The 17,430-nt window shown below is 42.7% G+C and overlaps 1 protein-coding gene across 1 annotated transcript in view; it reads left to right on the top strand.

Moving 5' to 3' along the window:
* STAB2 (stabilin 2) overlaps positions 1-17,430 on the top strand; it is a 209,063-nt gene that overhangs the window by 13,353 nt on the left and 178,280 nt on the right. Inside the window, exons 2-5 of the mRNA XM_088467854.1 lie at positions 11,210-11,343; positions 13,211-13,326; positions 16,222-16,307; positions 16,710-16,779. Of these exons, the coding sequence (XP_088323980.1) occupies positions 11,210-11,343; positions 13,211-13,326; positions 16,222-16,307; positions 16,710-16,779 (406 nt within the window). The remainder of the gene's footprint in view (positions 1-11,209; positions 11,344-13,210; positions 13,327-16,221; positions 16,308-16,709; positions 16,780-17,430) is intronic.

The following is a 17,430-nucleotide window of genomic DNA, read 5'->3' as shown; positions in this document are numbered from 1 at the left end:
AGTTCTCCCATATCACTTAGCCTTTTTTCTGTACAGGCAGATTTCCCTATTTTCACCTATACTTATCCCGGTTAAAATCAGGAAGAATTTTTGCGTGAATGCTGCATTGCGACTTTTGGGATTTTATTGCACGAAATACAGGAGCGCGCATAGATGCAATTACCAAAATTTTCACGTGAACGGTAAGAAATCTTAGTGTTCCAAAAAAAATTACATTATTTAGGCTAATTGAATTCCCCCCTGAGTTGTCAATAGAAGCAAATTCTATCACAAAGTATATTCTTTAATAAATGGTAATGCCAATTTTTAGCTATGGTGTGTATCATTCAATTCCAAGCCATTTAAACAGGGCATGATAGGGCTAGCTGTAAGCTGTGGTGAGACCGTAAACACCAACATTATTTTTCTTTAACAATAATAATTATTCCACTTGTTTATAAACTAAAGCTGGGTACAACTACGCGATGTATCGTACATAATATCATTCTGATGCGGATATAAATGATATACCGCACACATCGCAATGTGTGTATTCCCAATCCATCATTCACAATGGTCATTCATCGTATCATCCCATCTGCTGCGCTAAAATGTGTGATGGGACAATGCAATGAACCATGTGGTGCTTCTACATGCAGCATGTACCCATACATTGCGCCATCATACACTGGATCGTGTATCATTACATCGCATTGTTGCATCACTAGGTCGCTCCATCCTACAGTGTGTACCCAGCTTTATCGTGCTGCAAAGTCTGGTGACAAAATCTGACTTGCAAATCCTGATAATCCCAAATGTCGTTCGTTGAAGTGTCTATGAGAAGTAAAATGAACAACGACCTTTATAAATATGCAGGTTATGTCGATTTCTCCTATCAGGAATGCATGAGCAATTTTCCTAAATAATTCCAATATGACTTTTATAGAAACACACCACACTATGGTAAAATGGCTCTGTGCGATCATGTAACCCATAGAAACCAGCTAGTTCCGTTTTTTTTTTTTTTAATTAGCTTCAAAAGGGCAATTCGGCTTACCTAAACTGTATTCTTACCTGTAAAGCTTTGACTCTCATAGACACGCTAAATCCCTGATGCTCTGATTTTAGCAGGGAATTCCCAATGTGTATGGCAGTGATGCTAATCTAACAATTGCTGAATTATTTATAACAAAAAAAAACCATTTAGTTATAACTAGGGATGTGCGCCGGACCATTTTTGCCGGATTTGGATTTGGTTCTAATTCGTCGTCCGGCTTTGGATTTGGATTTGGATTTGCCAAACTGTGGTGACTGGCTTTGGATTTGGATTTGGATTTGGATTTTTTTTACAAAAATTGACAAAAAAAGCTAAAATCACATAAATTGGTCTTTTTTTTCTTCCTAGAGTATTATTAACCTCAATAACATTAATTTCCAGTCAATTTAGACCATATCACAGCTTATAATATTGTTTTCAACATTATTGGCCAAAGGTTGTAGTGAGCTGACTGGTTACTAAGCGACAAAGCAGCGGCACAATGACACAGACACCACAGTATAAAGCACATCTATGACACATTGCCACACAGCAGTGGCAGAAATGAAAAGTAGTGCACCCACCCAGTGGGTACGGCCAGCAGAGTCACAGTACTTGTTTACATAGTGGGCTACGGCCCAAAGAGTCACAGTGCACAATCTTATTCACATTACACCGCACATAGGGCCTGATTCACATTACACCATAAAGTAGTGTCTCTTATTTATGTTACGACACACAGTAGTGCCCCTTTTACACAATGCCCACAGTAGTGCCCCTTTTACACAATGCCCACAGTAGCGGTGTCCCTTACACAATGCCCCCAGCAGTGGTGCCCCCTATGCAGTCACCTTAGTAGTAGGGTCCCCTATACAGTGCCCCCAGTAGTATGCCCCCCAGTAGTATGCCCCCCATTAGCATGCCACCCAGTAGTATGCCCCCCATTAGCAGGCCCCCCCAGTAGTATGCCCCCCATTAGCAGCCCCCCCAGTAGTATGCCCCCCATTAGCAGCCCCCCCAGTAGTATGGCCCCCCAGTAGTATGGCCCCCCCAGTAGTAGGCTGCCCCAGTGCAGGCCCCCCTCAGTAGTAGGCTGCCCCAGTAGTAGCCCCCCTGTAGTATGGCCCCCCCTGTTGTATGGCCGCCCCAGTAGTAGTAAGCCCCCCCAGTAGTATGCCCCCACAGTAGTATGGCCCCCCCAGTAGCAGGCCCCTCAGTAGTATGCCCCCCCCCCAGTAGCGGACCCCCCCAGTAGTATAGCCCCCCTCCAGTAGCAGGCCCCTCAGTAGTATGGATGCCCAGTAGCAGACCCCCCAGTTGTATAGCCCCCCCAGTAGCAGACCCCCCCAGTAGTATAGCCCCCCCAGTAGCAGGCCCCCCCAGTAGCAGACCCCCCCAGTAGCGCCCCCGGCCCTTGCACAACTTTCACAAGTTAAAAAAAAAACAAAACTTACCTGATTCCTGATTCCCCGCTCCCGTGCCGTCCGCTCTGCTGAGCCTGTCACACACTGCGGAGGGAGCCGGAAGACGGAGCTCATGTGTGAGCTCCAGCCGGCTCCCTCCGTGCAGCAGCCAATGAGAGTCTGTGTGACTCTCATTGGCTGCTGTAACAAACACAAAGCTGCCGCTGGCGGCTGTGTGGTTGTATCTGTGTAGGGCAGAGCGCTATCACAGCGCTCTGCCCTACACAATAGGAGACCTGATGTCGGATTCTCTAGTGAGAATCCGACATAAGGCGGCCGCCGTTTGGCCCCGAACGGGGATCCGAGTCAGGCGGTGAACACCCGAACAGGGTTCGGGTGGACTCGGATCCCCAATGTTCGGAGCGGTTTGGATTCCACAGAATCCGAACGGCTCATCTCTAGTTATAATCCACTCGCTATAAGTGGAATTATAATATATTTATTGGGGAATTTTTAACACTGATCAATATAAAAGAATCTGTAACTTTACATTAAGAAAAGAAATTCTGAAGATTTTCTTTAAATACAAAGAAGTACAACAGACAGTAATTGATTACATAAGTATTTATCCCATTGTTTTACTACGTGGTAGAAGCACATTTAGCTACAATTACAGATATGTCAGCTCATCTTCCTCTCCAAACGCTCTACATCTGCCTCCCCCTCTTACAAGCCCTCCACTGGCTCCCCTTCCCTTTCAGAACCCAATTCAAGGTTCTCACATTTGCTTACAATGCCCTCACCCATTCCTCTCCCATTTACATCTCTGATCTCATCACTCTTCACTCTTCTGTCCGCCCTCTTCGTTCACTTAATACACGCCACCTTTCATGTCAATTGATTACTTCCTCCCACTCCTGCCTCCAAGAGTTTGCCCGCGCTGCTCCTCACCTTTGGAACTCCCAACCTCTCCCCATCAGACTCTCCACCTCTTTACAATCATTCAAACAAGCTCTTAAGACCCACTACTTCATTAAAGCCTTCCAGCTCTCATCCTAACTTGCTGCTACATCTTCCTTCCTCCCCCCTACACCATCTGTGTCACTCCTGCTTGTCTGCCCCTCCCTTAAAGAATGTAAGCTCTTTCAAGCAGGGCCCTCTACCCTCTTGTGCTTCTCCCTACTGTAATTTAATTTATCTCTTACTCCCCACTAGGGCAACTAACACTCGGCTGCTTATGTGGGTGTAAAGGTTGCTAATATAGCAATGTTTATCCATGTATTGTATTGTATTGTATTGTATTGTAAGTCAATGGTTACTTATTTGTTCATGTACTTTGTAAGGCGCTGCGGAACACTTGTGGCACCACATAAATAAATGATAATAATAATAATAATGACTCTGTTTGGGTCTCTGCCAGCTTTGCACAGCTGGACACTGCATTTTTCACCAGTTTTTCGATCCAAGTTCGGATATTTGTCTGTAATTAGTATGTGGGTGCTTAAGTGTATAAACACAGAAATTACGGTTTTAAGGTGCACCTGGTTGATATATTGTGTGTGTGTATGTATATATATATATATATATTAGGGGTGAGCGGGTTCGGATTTCTGAAATCCGAACCCCCCCCCCGATCCGAGGCCGATCCGAGTCAGGCTCGACTTTTCCCGCCTGACTCGGATCTGAAATCGAGGCAACACGTCATCATCCCGCCTTCCGGGTCTCGCGGGTTTTGGATTTTATATATGGTACCCACGTCAGCGCCATTTTCTCACTCAGCTGTGGACAGTGAACAGGGAGGGTGGGAGTTTGGGCTGGCTGGGCTGTGTAGTGTAGTGTAATGCAGTGTAGTGTTGTGCTGTGCTGTGCTGCGCTGTGCTGCTGTTGTCCATAGGGGCTGTGTCCACTCTCCAAAGTCCATAGGGGCTGGCTGTGTTGTGCTGTGCTGCTGTTGTCCATAGGGGCTGTGTCCACTCCTCCAAAGTCCATAGGGGCTGGCTGTGTTGTGCTGTGCTGCTGTTGTCCGTAGGGGCTGGCTGGGCTGTGTTGTGCAGTCAGTTGTCCATAGGGGCTGTATCCACTCCAAAGTCATGTGCAGCGTCCCAGTCCTAAAGGGGTGCTGTAGTGTTGTCTAGGGGGTGCTCTGTCCATCAGGGTTGCTCCCCTCAAGTGCAAAAAATATATTTTTTTTTTCTGTGTTTGTGAATTGTGTGCGCAGTAGCCGCATGTGCATCAACAAAGTAGCGCCAAGCGTGCATCTGTCTGTCATAAGTAAAGGGCCGGCTGTTAAAGGGTGGTGTAACCCCCAAAGTGCACTCCAAACAAAATAAAAAAATATTTTCTGTGTTTGGGAATTGTGTGCACTGTGGCTGCACGTGCATCAACAAAGGAGCAGCGCCAAGCATGCGCCTGTGTCATAAGTTAAGGGCCAGCTGGCCTGTCCGTTAAAGGGTGCTGTAACCCCCAAAGTGCACTCCAAAAAAAATAAAAAATTCTTCTTTTTTTTCTGTCTTTGTGAATTGTGTGGGCTGTAGCCACACCTGCATCCTCAAAGCAGCAGCGACAAGCGTGCGTCTGTCTGTTAAAGGGTGGTGTAACCCCCAAAGTGCGCTCCAACAAAAATAACATAATCTTTTTTCTGTGTTTGTGTGTGAAATGTATGCGCAGTAGCCGCACCTGCATCCTCAAAGCAGCAGCGACAAGCGTGCGTCTGTCTGTTAAAGGGTGGTGTAACCCTCAAAGTGCGCTCCACAAAAAATGAAAAATTCCTTTTTTTTCTGTCTTTGTGAAATGTGTGGGCTGTAGCCGCACCTGCATCCTCAAAGCAGCAGCGACAAGCGTGCATCTGTCTGTTAAAGGGTGGTGTAACCCCCAAAGTGCGCTCCAACAAAAATAAAATAATCTTTTTTTCTGTGTTTGTGTGTGAAATGTATGCACAGTAGCCGCACCTGCATCCTCAAAGCAGCAGCGACAAGTGTGCGTCTGTCTGTTAAAGGATTACATCAGTGACAGCATCCAAGTAGGCATGTCAGACAGTCCATACCTGTACTGGCAGGAAAAAGAGGCAATTTGGAGGCCCCTGTACAAACTGGCTCTATTTTACCTGAGTTGCCCCCCCTCCAGTGTGTACTGCGAAAGAGTGTTTGGTGCAGCCGGGAACCTTGTCAGCGAAAGGCGTAAGAGATTGCTTCCGCAAAATGTGGAGAAGATGATGTTCATAAAAATGAATTATCAACTCTTCCAGGGAGACCAGCCTCCAGAACGTACAGAGGGACCTGTGGTGGTGGATTCCAGCGGGGATGAATTAATACTCTGTGAGGATGAGGATGTACACAACACTGAAGAGGGTGAGGAATCGGTGAATGAGGAGGATGAGGACGACATCTTGCCTCCGTAGAGCCAGTTTGTGCAGAGACACGTGTGGCAGACCCTGGCGCTGAAATGATTGGTTTGTTAAAGTGTGCATGTCCTGTTTATACAACCTAAGGGTGGGTGGGAGGGCCCAAGGACAATTCCATCTTGCACCTCTTTTTTTTCTTTGCATTATGTACTGTTTGCGGCCTAGCTTTTCAAACTGCCATCCTGTCTGCCACTGCAGTGTCACTCCTAGATGGGCCACGTGTTTGTGCCTCCCACTCGTGTCGCTTAGCATAGTCATCCAGCTACCTCGATGCAACATTTTGGACATAAAAACACTATTGTGAGGTGTTCAGAATAGACTGGAAAAGAGTGGAAATTAAGGTTATTGAGGTTAATAATAGCATAGGAGCAGAAAAACCAACACATTCTGTGATTTTAGCTGTTTTTATGCTTTTTTTAAAAAAAATACAGATCCAGAACACAAAACCCAGAACCCAAAACACGGAAGGGTGGTTTTGGCAAAATCAATCCAGATCCAAAACACGAAGAAAGATCCAGATACAAAACCAAAACACAAAACACGAAAAGTGGCCGGTGCACACCCCTAATATATATATATATATATATATATATATGTTTATAAAAAATTTAATAATAATAATTAAGAAAAATATGTCTTTCCATTATATGGTATTTTCTGTTATTTAGAAACAAGAATTCCTGAATGAATCATATCTATATTTCTATACAATTGTAAGAAGTGACAAATGGTGAATGGAAATATATATATGTGTAGGTGTATAAGGTCTTAGCGACTGACGTATATAAATAGTGAATTTAAGTCACAAGAGATAAATAAATGTTATAAGAGTGCTGTATAAATCATATAAAACAAGGTGTGTGGAACTAATAACAATTTATTACATAAAGCATACACATAAACAAATAGTAAGTAATACTGAGCCTGTACGTGCTAAAAAAGGCTCTAACAGTGACCCTTACGTTTGTATAAGTACAGCAAGTGTATTTATTGAAGTGCAAAAGTGCTTATAGTTATAAATAGTTAAAACTGGCCTTAATATACACTAAATAAACACATAATTCAGAGTTAATATAGCAATAAAAAGCAATTGATAATATGAGCACAGAATAATAAATAAATGAATAAATAAATAAAAACTTCAACAGGTGCGGTGGGAGCCGATTGTCGGCGGATGTGTTTTATATCACACCATGTGTTATTAAGCCCACACAGTTTTGTTTTAGGTACGGGCACAATTGTTACATGTGCACCATTGTTTTAATATTAAATACTTTTATGCACTATGAGGAGCCCTCTTTTGTTATTGTTGACATATATATATTGACAAAAAAGCCTTTAACCTGCGCTAAACTGTAAGAAAATGAGTTAAAGAACTTCAGTATGTTGTATAATACTCAGCTGTAACTCATTTAAGACCCCCTGTTAGAAGGGTCAACACATTAATTCCAACAAAAAACAAAACAGTGCGCTTAGGAATTAATCAATAATTACTAAAATTCATTAACTTGAAGGTAATAAGGATTCCACACATATAGTCCTTGGAGTAACAAACTGATATGGGTCAATCCTGGGCCAATGTCTTATATGATACAAACGTAGTTCTCATTTGTTATTCAATAGATATAGTCCTCATAATTTAAAGGTAAAAAACTGGTTTCAAACCAGTAGTATGGAAACAGATTTCAAATATTCTTCTGATGTTTTTTAAGGAAAGCCACCCAGTGGTTAGTCGTAAGTGTGGACTTATCATAGACTATTCCTCTGATGGAGTTGATCACTATCTGAACCAGTGGTCGAAGTGGGTCGGTATACGGCGATATGACATACCGCCACTTCCCGGCCCCACTTAATTTTAAATGCAGATGAGAATGTACCAGCGCTGGGATCCAGTATGGTATCCAAGCGCTGGAACAGCGGCGGCTATGTGTAGAGATGTGTCCCGCAGGGGACACATCTCGATCGGGGTAGCGGAGGCGCTGGCATGTAGCCGGGACCACTTACCGGGTCCTGGCTGCACTAGAAGCACCACCACCACGCACTGGGCGGCCGCCTGCCAATGAGGACGCTCGCGGCCGCCAGCCAATCAGGAGGCTCGCGGCCGCCACCCAATGAGGAGGCTCGCGGCCGCCATCCAATCAGGAGGCTCGTGGCCCCCAACCAGTCAGAAGGCTCGCGGCCGCCAGCCAATCACGAGGCTCGCGCCCACCAGCCAATGAGGAGGCTCGCGCCCGCCAGCCAATGAGGAGGCTCGCTGCCGCCAGCCAATGAAAAGCTGCCAAATGGCAGCTTCTCATTGGCACGCATCGGCGCCAGATAACTGCAATGAGGAACAGAGGCTACCGGTGGCTCCATTCCATCAGTGCAGGTCAGAGGGAATTAGAGAGAGGGGAGGGTGTGAGAGGGGCAGACAGAGGGAGGTAGGCAGTTAGTATTGTAGGGGGTGAAAGAGAGGGAATCAGTAAGTGAGAAGGACAGGGTGTGAGAGAGGGGAGCAGGCAGGGAGAAGTGTGTGTGTAAGGGGGGGGGTGAGATGTACAATGGGGTGTAATGGAAGCAGGGGTCCAAAGGGGGGGGATTCAATTTCCATACCCCCACCTCTAAATTCCCACTTCGAGCACTGATCTGAACTTCACAATGCCAACCACCAAAATTCGAAAGCCGGAGACCTATCCTCAGAGTAGTAGAATCCTCCTTGGGTTCAATCTAGAACAGAGACCCTCGCACCAAGAAAAATACCCAAAAAGGCCCAGAGGCCACTGTTAGTATCATAAAAAAAAAATGTATTAATACATTTTTTTTGTATTCTATAGAACATGAGGAATGCACATTAAAATAGAAAAATGGTGTGCAGGGGCAAACACACGGAGGCTTGGCTTTGCACAATAAGGGAAATGATTGGGTGAGCAAAACGTCAAGCATGATAAATACGTTTTTGCTAATGCTTCATAGGTACACACCATCAGCATTCAACAAAATTGTGCATGTATAGTAGACCACTGCTTTTTTTCGATAAAGCTCGACCAATGTGACAGTTTACTGCTAAACTTTCACATTTTCTAAACTCGTTAGTTGGTGTTGAATGCCATTCTTCTTTAGAAAGGTAGTCGGATCTCTGGGCCTGATTCAGAACCGCTCACGAGTGCTGAGAGCTCGCAAGTGGGTCGATGTTGGCCCAGTGCGCATGTGCATGACAGAGCCGGCTCCGTCGTGCACATGCGCGAGACCCGGATAGAGACAGGCAAACCGTCGCTCCGGGTCTCGTACCAAAGGGGGCATGCTGTCAATGTTGAGTGACAGCACGCCCCCTTTGGTGGGCGTGCTGGGGTCTGGCTGCCCAGACGGAGGCGTTCCCATGGGAACATCTACCATCTGGGGCCGGCCCCACTCACATCACAAGTGATGTCAGTGGGAGTGTTTTCGGCTCTGTTTGAGCCGAAAGCACTCCAGCACTCTCGTCACAACCCCGATGGTCGTGATGGTCTTGACCATCGCAACCATCTTCCTGGCCGCTTGCTATAGCTGTGGGTGGTCACCCACAGCTATACGAGCAGCCAGGAGGCCACTCTAAAAATAAAGAAGGATGGCCCTGATTCAGAGTGAGCGCTCTGTCAGAGAGTCCGGCTCTGAATCAGGGCCTCTGTTCTCTTATTCTTCTCCATTATCGGACCTCAGCATTTTTATTTTTAAGCCTGTTTGAGTTTCCACTAGATTCTTGTAGTCTGCAATCTTACTGGTTACTTTTCTTTTAGCTTTCAGGAAGTATATGTGCATCATCCTTATAGCATCATCTATGAGCATCCTGAAGTAGCAGTTCCCAGTCAATATCTCTGTCTCCATCGGTCCACACATTTCCATGCACACTAGTTTGCTCACTCTAGTTGCGGACTTTGGAAAGGAGAAACATTTTTGCTTAACCTTCATCCAGTTTTCACACTCCTGTCTCTCTCTGTTGTTCATGCCATCTAGAAGCCTCTGTACGATGTTGTACCCTAGGTGACCCTGTCTCATGTTCCATAGACTGATTGCAATTTGAAGTTGCCACCGCACAACACTCCTCAGTGTTTAGGATGTACAGTTATTGGCACCGGGTTGCCCTTGAAATTACAGTCCCTCTTTGCAATTGCACACATCACATGGTTCCTTTGTGAATTAGACCTTGTATCCTTTCTTCCACAGTACTGAGATGGCATAAATAGTACATCTTCAATGTCTGTGATATGTCTTTGATCCTTAAGCGCACAGTAATTGTCCTGATTTTGTGGCATTTAGGTCTTTATCTCCCGATTCCCCTGACATTTACGGGATTAAACAACTTTAGTGACTTGAACCAACTTTCATTACAGCTGAAGTGCCTCATGACTCCTGAGTCCATGTACCAGCAATCTTTGGGGTGACTGTTGGTTATATTTAATGCTGACTCATTCTTTCTATCTAGCTTGAATGAGGAAGTACACTTGGTTCACTTGCTCTACATTGTGAGGCCTTATGTCCCAACTTTTGACACTTGAAGCACTTGTATTTGCTCTTCTTAGGTTTTACACCCTTTGAAAGCAGAATAACATTTTCAGCAATGGTCCCAGCAGGTATGCATTCTTGAAACTGCAGTAGCTTGGTTTGTACAATCTCTGTTGATACATTGGCAGCACATGACTCCAAGGCTACTACTAGGAAATGATACTATGGTGTACAGTTTTGCAGCATTACCATTGCAACCCCCTTGTTTTTTACTTGGACGTCTACTGATTTCTCAGAGATAGATAGTTTCCTATCTAAATATTCATTCATATTCTTGCATGCACTTAGCTTAGTATCTGGCAGTAAGAGGGAGACAGTGCATAGCGCAGTCCCCTTCTAATACCTTTTGAAACTATAATCACCAAACTAGTTGGGAAAATCATACATGTTCAATTTCTACTGCTAGTTGGAACTAACATTTTCGAACATTTTTCAGAGTCTGGAAGCAAAAATTGTAGATGATATACTTAGCTCCCACACACTACACAGATATCATTCTATCCAACCAACTAGTTGAACATAATTGTTTAGTCAGTTTATGGCCAGCTTTAGTATGCTGTTCTTTTCTATATAATTATTTATAAATGTAAGCACACTACATTTTTGTAAATGTTTTGCCAATGATTTACACTGAAACTGCCTACTGGTTTAATCTACTCAGATTAATTCCTTAGTTAATTCCGCTACGTACAAAGATGCAGCAGCTCTGCTATAGCGTCCATCTCTAAATCAGGCCCTTAATGCTTGAGTACTGCTACTTATTTTACCTCTAGTGAATGTATTAATTACAATTTTTATATTGTTCTTAATTTATAAAATATATATATTGAAAAAATATATGTATTGAACTGTTAATTTTCTTTTCTGCTACAGGTAAAAAATAGGTGTGATGAAAAACAAAACATTACATCCAAAACAGAATGCATGTCATGTTCTTTAAATTATGCTATAAATTGTACCAGTGGCTTTGCGAAACTCAGCAGCGGGAGTGGAGTAAGAGACTGCAGGTAATTCTACTTTACTATGTTAATCAAAATTATTCAGATCACATCATGAAATAATACCTTTCTTTTGGCCACATATATTTAAATTACTCTTATCCTGTTCTTCTGCAAATTATCAATGAAACGCTACTGATTTGTGTTGTGGACACAAATACAGAATCAGCAATTGCAGTAAGATCACCAATATCATTTAGAACACAGGTTCTCATACACGGTCCTCAGGACCCCAAACAGTGCATGTTTTGCAGGTCTCCTCACATAGTTACTAGTAAAACAGTTAGCTGCACCTGTGGATCTTTTAAAATGTGTCAGTGATTATTGAATAGACCTGTGCACCTACTTGGTGACCTACAAAAAGTGAACTGTGTGGGGTCCTGAGGACCGAGTTTGAGAACCACTTATTTAAAAGAATACCTATATTAAATTTATTGTTATATACATATTCTATAAAATATATAGGGAAAACATATTGCATAATTACAACTCAGTTTCTCTACACATAGTTTGAAGAGTTAATAATATATTGCTGTAATTGATGGGTTACACCTGACCTACTTACTTTATGACTACACTACAATACCCAATGTATGGCCTTACTGTGTTTCTTTGCATATGCGAGTATTTGGCCTATTTCACACTTGCCAGTTTTGACCGGGCGGCAAAAACCCGCCCCTTTTTTTTGCCGGGTGTGAAATATAGTTACAGTATGCAAGGAAGCAGGTGGGTCCTTTCACACGGCACGGACATGGCACGGTTGCCGTGTAACAGCCGGAAATGTCTACTGAGAAGGACGGCTGCCATGCCGTGCCATCCCTGCATGCCAGTGGTATATAGGAAACAATGTTTCCTTACACACACACCGGCCGGCTTGTGCAGCAGCTGCTGCGCATGCCCAGTAGATAAATGAAAAAAAAAAAAACATTAAAAGTGGCTCAAAGCCGCTGCTTGTGAAAGGCACTGAGTGCCTGAAAAAAATGTCCCACTTCTGCCTGTTTCTAGGCCGGCCTTTCTGTTTGCACTAGTCACCACCTTGGCTAGCCACATACAAACACAAGTGTGCCCAATGATATCACATAGAGATATCACTTGTGCTGCATCTCAAGAATGATCCTGATTGTTTTTAAATAGGTCACATTTAGGAATAAATGCTGAAATTACGTAAATAATTTCACAGTGAACAGTCTGCCAAATATGTAGTTTTATTTAAAATAATATTGCTAATGATTAAATAGTCATCAATATCTCATTGATGGACTTCGGTATGCAAGCCTACAGTATATTAAGTTACTTCTTTGACACTTTCAATTTGCCAAACATGCTATGTATATAAACTACTGTACATATAGCCTTTTAGTAAGTTGGACCATCCATTCAGATTTACCAGTTTGGCCCCGGCAGCTAATAACCCTTTGTAGCCTATGTGCCTTATGTCACAAAAACCCTCTCCGGGAATGGCCACTGCAGATGCATGGTCAGTAGACTGCGCAATAGTGCACAGGAGTCCCGGTAGAGTGAAGAGAATGTTGCAGTCACTTCACTTCACACATCGCAGGGACGGGCTCCTTTCAAAGCCCCTGCCCCTGCGGGTGTTTTTATACATATTCTATTGCCACAAATAGCGGCAACAAGAAATTACAATTATTAGGTCTAAAACCCAATATTTGATAAATATGCCCCTAATTTTTAAACTGCTGTATCCTGTACTTCATTAAAATAATTGATGATCAATGTGTTTTTAATATCTACTTAAAATGTATAATGTTGGTAGTTACAGTAACTGTTCCAGCTATTGCTGCTTAGGGAAGCGTTGGTGGTACAGTGGTGAGCATAGCTGCCTTTCAGTTAATGCTGGTTGTTTCTTTCTTTCAAGGTATTATCTGGAAATAAGAGCCTACTCTCTCTCACTTCCTGGTTGTCGACATATATGTACAATGGAAACACTGGAGCCAAAGTGTTGCCCTGGGTTTTGGGGACCTGATTGTATGGGTAAGTTCTCAATATTGATGAATGTTAATTTTAGGTGCCAACCCTTAGCAGAGATGCCTCATCGCAGCAGACTGGCCTGTGCATATGTATAATGCTGCTCTTAGCAGACAGGTATACAACAGAGTAGGCACAAATAGAGGCTAAATAAAACGACTTTTATCTGGGAATTGTGTCCTGTCCAATGATCCATTAAGTAGGCCCAGACAGCAGAGAAGCCAAACACAAGTCTCAGGTCAGGTGCTATAAATATTTTTACAGTATGTTTGCAAACTTGCACTAAGTGCTCTGCTTTTAATACTTATAATTGAGCCATTGTTATTATTCATTTAATTATATATACAATTTCTTTTGCATACTCTGAGGAAAATGGCAAGTTAAATTTTTAAACTGATGACGAAGGAAACCTATAAATACAAATGAAGTCATATCTGGGAAATTAGCATAATTAGATTGAATAGTCTGTAGAATATTGAGCTGCAGGCTAGCTAGAAATTATTATGGCAAAGTTTCAGAAATGGTATCTATACAAACAGGGGTGTAACTAGGTATTTGAAGCCCCCATAGCAAAATTTTGTAAGGGCCCATATGTACCACCCAATTAACCTACCCTCCAACATGACCCGTTCCATTAGGTACAAAACACTCTGCTCCTGGACTTCCCACCTAATGTATGATAGCAGCCTCCTGTGTTGAACTAGGTCATTGATGAGACAGGTGTTTCAGCACAGGTTACTGCAATCATAAATTAAGAGGGAAATCCAGGAGCAGAGCATTTTGTACCTAATGGAGCAGGTCATGTTAGAGGGTCTGATATAATACATGTAACTTTGACGAGGAAGTTTCCCTCCCCCCTCATCTCTGGGACCCATAGCCGCTACACCCCTTGCACCTATGGTACTTATACCCATGTATAAGCGTGTGCTGAGCTACAGTGGGAGACTGCTCATGGCAGTCTCCTATGCCACACTTATCGCGCCTCCCCTGGCCTTACGCCGTGCTGAGGGGCTCACAGCGCCCCCTCCCCAGTGTGCAGCGGCGCTGCAGAAGTGTATTTACTTATTTTTTGCTCAAGGGGGCGTGGCCACACCTCCTGCAATTAGGCCACACCCCCTCATCACCCGAGCCTGGCATGGCTCTCTACGCCCCTGTATATAATCTCCTGTCTAACTGCAGGGGAGTGGGTGAGACGGCTCGCTGTTAGGACAGGACTGCTCCTTCCACTTACAGACAGCACCATCTCTCCATTTATTTTAGTAACAATTCCTCTCGGCTACATTTAATGATGACTGAGATCTGGCCCCTTACCATCTTTTAACTTCCTGCTTGTAAATATGAAGGACACCATGAGAATGAAGCCTGGGTCATTGTTTTTGCTGTCCTTATATTGTGCTGGAAACCAGCTCTGAAAACACCAGTGGCAATCAGTTCCTTCCTGTGCCTGGAAAGTGGCTGATTAACTAGCAAACATGTTCTGGAGGTGATGACAAACTATTTCATCTGTCTTATCTATGTTTCCACATGAGATGACCTGCTGAAAGGAGCTCACTTGGAAGTGGATTGCTTTGCTCTAAGCTTTTCAGTTCTCTGTAACTGTATTTTAATTTTCTAATGCATGATTACTGATACACATCAATTTCATGTAGTTAAGGTGGGTACACACCTGAGAGATGTATCTTCAGATCAAGTGATCTGCAGATATATCTGCAGATGATGGTCGTTCATACACTCTGAACGGCCATCATCTGCTTCTGCCTTCGGGTCCCAGCGGCCAGGGGGCGGGATCTGGTGGTAGAGGGGCGTGTCAGGGGCGTGTCCCGTCCCCCTCCTCGCGGCTGCCGCTGTGTGTGTATGGGCAGTCTGCAGACCACCCGTATACACTTGCCGATGGACATATCTGTCCATCGGCTGTGCAGCACAGCCAATGCGATGTCAGTGAACAGCGACGTTCACCGACATATCGCGAGTACACACCGGCCGAGGGGCAGCAGATATATTGGCCGATCAATTAATCGCCCAATGTATCTGTCAGTGTGTACCGAGCATAAGGGTAGGGCACATGTTTCGTATGTGAAATCATAGATCCATGAGATTCCATAGTTGCAATGGAATTTGTAAAAAATAAACAAGCTCTAGAAATAAATCAGGCGCTAATTAGGCCATAATCATGACAAATTAAATTTGCAGTATATTATATATTAGTCTCTGCTGCTGGTATCTAACCGGAGTGACTTCTACAGTGTCTCCAGAAACATTACAAAGAGAAAACACTAATGAAGATACAGCGCCTGTGTCTATTGCAAAGCTATATCATTTCTAATAGGGATATAATTCTAAACAAGAAGAGTGGAGGTGCTGCCTGCAGGAACCAAAAAAATTAACGCAATAATTTATTAAGAACATTCTTAAAAATGATAACTGTAATCTGATTGGTTCCCGTGGGCAACACTTCCTCTTTCCTTTTGTAGAATGTTACTGTTTCATAGACAGATTGCAATCTTTTAAATAAAACAACCAACTAAGGGGCTTATGTACCAAAGCTTGATGAAAGATAACATTGTGAGAGAAAAAGTATTAACCAATAAGCTCCTTCAAACACAGCCTATAAAATGTAAGTTAGAAGTTGATTGGTTGGTGATTTATATCTCACAATTTTATCTCTCATCAAGAGAGATAAAATTGCCATTCTTACAGGAAAATACCTGAGGAATAATGTTTTGTATGATAACTTGCTGGCCGCATACCACATTATGCAGACATCAGACCAATCAGGCACTGGCACTCTGTCTAACCAAGTCTGCTGATTGCCTCACATGTGTGTATTGGGTAACACACTGGTTTGTTTGTATTACATGAATGTGAATACATGTATTGAAGTCACTAATGCTGTGCTTACAGAATGTCCTGGTGGAGCATCATCCCCATGTAACAACAGAGGAACGTGCTCTGATGGGATGCCTGGAAATGGTACCTGTGTGTGTCAGGTATGTGCTCTGTGATATTCTCACTACTACCTGTTGCCATGTAACCTCCATGTACTTTTTCTATTTTAATTATTATTGGTTGTTGGGCCTGTAGCTTGAGCCTTATCCAATTGAGTTTTAATGATTAAATTAGGTTCATATAAATGACTTTCATTATTTAGTTTTCAGTTAAGGCAAAATCTAAATAATTGCATCTCATTGTAATGCAGTACTCTCTGGAAATGGCTTTTGATGTGACATTACAAAACTCTTTTTTTATATTTCAATGTGTTGAACATACAGATAATTTGAAATAGGGTTGAATAGAATAAAAATAAATATGAAAAACAAAACAAAGAATATACATTGTCTCACATTTCCGTATATTAATAACCTCAGCTAACTGTATCCACTTTTGTTTAGGAAGGATTTGCTGGAACAGTTTGTGAGAAGTGTGCTGATGACAATATGTATGGTGCTGACTGCAGCAATGGTATGTCTTTTTACCGACAGTATTCCTCTACTGAATGTTACTTTTAAAGCTGCATACACACACAACGATTTTGTTACCAACAAATTTATGAACAATTTTCTGTCAGATTATCTGCCAGATTTTTTAAAGTGTAATGAACTATTTTTTTGAACTACAAACAAATTTTGCATATTCCCTTAATGAAAAACGTTCAATTGGTCAGTCTGACTGAACTACAAATTACAAACGTGAACGCGCATGAACGATAATCATTCGTTTTAACTCAGAAAGTGAACGATTTTTTCAACGATTGAACGATAAACAATATCGTTATCGATAACCGTTCAAAAAATCATTGTGTGTGTATGCACCTTTACTATATATATATACATATATATATATATATAAATATATATTTATATATATATATATATACAATATTCAAAAATCCTCTCTCATTTTGACCTCCATTTATTAGGCAAATACAGTACCAGCAGAATTTTTCATTTAGTATCACTGTGATACAAACGAAATATCCGCTGGTATTTACCAATACTTACCCCTCTGACGAAGTCCAGCCAAGTCCTCCTGACGATATTGAAATTAACCTCTATATACTCCTGCCTGTACCTTCTAAAATCCTACCTATAAACCTCTAAGGATGACGTCAAT

This window comes from Taudactylus pleione, unplaced genomic scaffold, assembly GCF_031769625.1.
Source record: "Taudactylus pleione unplaced genomic scaffold, aTauple2 ptg000077l, whole genome shotgun sequence".
NCBI lineage: Eukaryota > Metazoa > Chordata > Amphibia > Anura > Myobatrachidae > Taudactylus > Taudactylus pleione.
Note: the sequence above shows the minus strand (reverse complement) of the source record. Positions and strands in the feature narration are given on the sequence as shown.